General features: G+C 47.5%; 1 protein-coding gene across 1 annotated transcript; it reads left to right on the top strand.

Moving 5' to 3' along the window:
- The first annotated feature begins 70 nt into the window (after nt 1-70).
- Nucleotides 71-2,805, top strand: TOMM34 (translocase of outer mitochondrial membrane 34). The gene is made up of 5 exons (XM_010193820.1): nt 71-306; nt 986-1,149; nt 1,417-1,561; nt 2,102-2,228; nt 2,707-2,805. Exons 1-5 carry the CDS (start codon nt 71-73, stop codon nt 2,803-2,805), a joined length of 771 nt encoding a protein of 256 aa, XP_010192122.1.
- The last annotated feature ends 1,441 nt before the right edge of the window (nt 2,806-4,246 follow it).

Below are 4,246 nucleotides of genomic sequence, written 5' to 3'. Positions count from 1 at the left end.
GAGGGCTCGTTCGCTACTCCTTCGCCCTGAGATTAGGGCAGCAGGCAGGGCCGGTAACAGCCCCGGAGCGATGCCGGCCTGGCCTGGCCGCGCTGTGTCCGAGGCCGCCCCAGGCTCACACCGCCCCGGGCCGCTCTCTCCCCTCTGTCGTAGCGCCCTCGACCTGGTCCCTTTCGGGATCAAACCCTTGCTCAGGCGAGCCGCAGCCTACGAGGCCCTGGAGAGGTACCCACTGGCCTATGTGGACTACAAGACAGTGCTGCAGGTGGACTGCACCATCCAGGCAGCACACGACGGCGTCAACAGGTAATACTATGCAGGTCATTACCATTATTATTACCCATTAGCCTGGGCGGGTGATGCCAGCAGGCAAGGGGGTACAGCGGCTTCTGTGAGCCTTGCGCTGTTCCTGTAGCTGTGTCAGGAGCAAGCTGGGCTCCAAGCAGGCAGGTGAAGCAACAGAGGCTTCTGATGTTTTGCACAAGGTGCCGGCATGGCCATGCTCCCTTTGCTGGCATCTATAGCTCCTTTTGAGATACTGGTTGAGGGCTGGGAATGAATTCCCTGGGACTGTTTCTGCTTTGCTTAGTGCATAGTTTAAAGGAAGTAATAAACTATGAGTTCTAGTGCCCTGTCCTTTAATCCTCCTATGCTGTCTGGGTTTACAGGCTGCTACAGCCCTCTTCTCTTCCTGGAGCTGTCTGCCTCACTTCATGCCTTGCCAGGCTGAGGAGTGACCTACACATCTCCTGCTCACCTGAGCACTGACAGTCGCAGCCCTTGTCCCATGATATTTTTAGCCCTACTGACATGAAGAAGCTCCTTTCATTAATGTTCTCTCTGTAGAGGGAGCTTAGCTTAGGTGCATGTAAAGGGGTTAGTGAGAAGATACTGTCCTTGATACATGAGCCAGGTTAAGAACCTGACCCTACTACTGCACAGCCCATCCAGCCAACAAGGGGTGACCGCCAGCTGTCTCTTCCAGGATGACTAAAGCTCTCCTGGAGAAGGATGGTGTGAACTGGCGCCAGAAGCTCCCTCCAATCCCCACAGTCCCCATTTCTGCCCAAACAAGATGGAACGCTACTCCGGCTGGAGAGCCCTGGGGAGTAACCACTCCTTCTGCAACTGCATTGCAAGGAGAATCAGGTGAGAGCGTGCCCTTGGGCTGGGCACAGAGCCCTGGATCTCAGAAGGGTGATGAGCAAGGCAGCTACCACGCCTGCTTGGCATGTCTACAGCTGGGGCCAAGGCCTGGAGAAAGCTGGGCCTGGTTCTGCCACAGCCCTTTTGACTGATTCTGGATCCTTTGATGTCTCTATGTCTTGCCTTTGGTATGGGGATATTTACTTTCTCAGAGGCTGCATTGATCTCATCAGTTTTATAGCATTTTGTATTCTTTCACATTGTTTCCAGATAAGACTGCTCCTGGCTCAGAGAGAGCTCGAACTCTGAAGGAAGAAGGAAATGAACTTGTAAAGAAAGGAAACCATAAAAAAGCAGTTGAGAAGTATAGTGAGAGTTTAAAGCTCAACCAGGAATGTGCAACTTACACTAACAGGTACTGCTTGGCTCTTTGCCCAAATACTTCTTGGGCCTTTATAAAAGCCACCACGGTACTTCTGACAGAGCTGTCTCATGTTTGCTCCCAAATGAATAAAACAAAACCACCCACACATTTCCCCTAAGCATACTCTTCCCTGTAGTTTGTATAATGTTCTTTGATCAAGTACTGCAGAAACTCTTGGAGACACTTACCTTAGGGCTGCTGAGGGTTTTCTCCCTTTAATGCTTGTCTGCCAGGACTGTGGTATCTTGAGTAGTGTCTGCTGCCCCATGAACCACAAACTGCAGACCACTGTAGTTAAAAACTCAGGCAATTGCGGCAAGCAGAGCATATTCTGGACTGGTTCCTTTCCCCCCCCCTTATAACTGAAACAAACTTGAGCTCAAGAAATAAGATTACACAACAAACAAGAGTAAAGACTGTTTTTGGAGTCCAGCTTTGTGCTGCACAGGGGTTGGCTGAGATCAGCTGTAGATGTTGCAGCAGTAGATGCTGCTTTACCCAAAGGTCTCTAACCAGGTGTCTGTATTGCAGAGCTCTCTGTTACTTGAATCTGAAGCAGTACAAGGAAGCAGTACAGGACTGCACAGAAGCTCTGAGGTTGGATCCTAAAAATGTTAAGGCACTGTACAGACGTGCTCAGGCGCTTAAAGAACTGAAGGTAAGTCAGGAGTTCACACATGATCAGGGCAAGAGATGCCCTTTAGAGCGCCTTTCCGTGTTAGACACCACCTGCCATCACATGGCTGAGACTTGTGTGGACTGGGGGGATTTTCTTTCACATTGCTATTAGCTGGTTGGAGCTGAGATTCTTGGCACCAGGTCCTGTTTCTGGAGATGCTGGAAGCAGCTGCATGTTGCATTGAGCTTCATCTTTTCATGTCTGGTGAGAGATTATTTAGGCAGTACTGGAAGACTTTAATGCATTGGTGTTGGACTCTGAACGCACTTGAGGGATGAAATTGTCCTCTTGGCCCTAGTTCAAGCATGTTTTAAAACAGCTACATTGATAGCAGTGCTTTAAGCAGTTGTACAGAGGAAGTCACAGGCTTAGGTGTGTTGCAGGGTAGTAATTCTGCAACAAGAGCCCTAAACTGCGTATTTAGTGTACTAACACTTCAAAAATACTGTCTTTCTAGGATTACAAATCAAGTATTGCTGATATCAAGAGTTTGTTGAAAACTGAACCAAAGAACACAGCTGCACTGAGATTACTGCAAGAACTGAACAGAGCCTAGGGTAACCAGGCAACAAGGAAAGCTTTGTTTTCTACTGCAGAAGAAAGCTTTTTTCCTTCTGATGTTGTTACAGGGACCAATCTTAATGCAGGATTGGTACTGAAATCTATCTTCCACTGCTGCTAAGATGTAATAGGTTCTGTGCCAGCACAAGGAATGTTAAGACACAATCAGAATGAAATGCTATTATCTGCCTCTAAGATCATTCAAACATTTAGCATGCCTCCCTGAGAGGCATACAGGTTAACTTCCCAGCTTGAAGTTGACTTATCTGTAACTGTTGGCCTCAGGGGCTCTTTCCATGTTGGCCGAGATGCATGTGAAGTGGCTCTTCTCTTTCTGAAGAGCTACAAACAGGGTTGGTTGGTTGGGTTGTTGTTGTTGGTTTAGTAAGTCCTTATTCAGGTGTCTCTTGCTGCATTTGTGCTGCTATTACTTAAATTAGGTTCTTAAATGCTGCAGTTGCCCTAGCACCATGTACCATTCTTGCAACAGAGGCACAGTTACTTGCACAGGGCCAAGCTTGTTCCCTCTCCCCCTCGATGCCTGGTGGCCCTCAGCTGAGTTTCTGCTGGTTAATGTGGCTGGGCAGATGTTTGCACTAGCAGCTTTCTTTTACTTTTCGTTATACTGCACATTGAAGAAAACAGCAGCAAGTTCAGCCTGCCTGGATATTCTGTGCACTACTTCTTTGAGATTCTGGGTGCTTGGGAATTTTACAAATTTTTTTTGTGTTTTGGTTTTTTTTTTTGAAAACCACTTCAACTCCTCTGTGCCTTTTGGAGCAGTTGCTACAGGGTGTTACAGGGAGGAAGATATGCAGTAACACCCAGCTAAGGTCTGGCTTGCTACTTCAATGCATGTTTGTACTTTTTGATCTTCTTGGTATCTGGTAGCGATGGCACTGACTGAGTGGTAGGTAAAGAGACATTTGGAGTTACTCTATGAACTGTTAAAACCAGTTCTCATTAAAGCCATGTTTATTTTCACTTTAGAGATGTGGGCTGGTTTATTTCCTCCTCCTCTGTGATGGATGGTATAGAGGAACCAGAACACTTTTAACCACTTTACTTCATACCATCCCCAGTTTGTCAGAAGACTTCAAGCGCTGTTGTGCTGCCTTGCTTTGGAAGCCATCTGTCAGACAGTGACAGTACATCAGGGGGGTCTCTGACCATTGCTCAGCCTTGCACACTGTGCATGGGCAGAGTGCTTTAACCAGGAAGTCAAGATGCTGGACAACAGTAGGCCTGAGCCAACTGACAGTACAGACCAGGACACAGAAGCTAACCCATAATTCAGGGTTCAAATATCTTTGTTTCCCACTTCTAGCAGTTCATGTTTCAGACAGGTACCCTACTGTATTGAACTTAAAAAAAAAAACACCAAACACAACCCAAAATAGACCTCACCCCCTCAGACCTCAACCCTGATCTGGAAT

Source organism: Mesitornis unicolor, unplaced genomic scaffold, assembly GCF_000695765.1.
Source record: "Mesitornis unicolor isolate BGI_N332 unplaced genomic scaffold, ASM69576v1 Scaffold10241, whole genome shotgun sequence".
Taxonomy (NCBI): domain Eukaryota; kingdom Metazoa; phylum Chordata; class Aves; order Mesitornithiformes; family Mesitornithidae; genus Mesitornis; species Mesitornis unicolor.
This window is presented reverse-complemented; position numbering and strand designations above follow the sequence as displayed.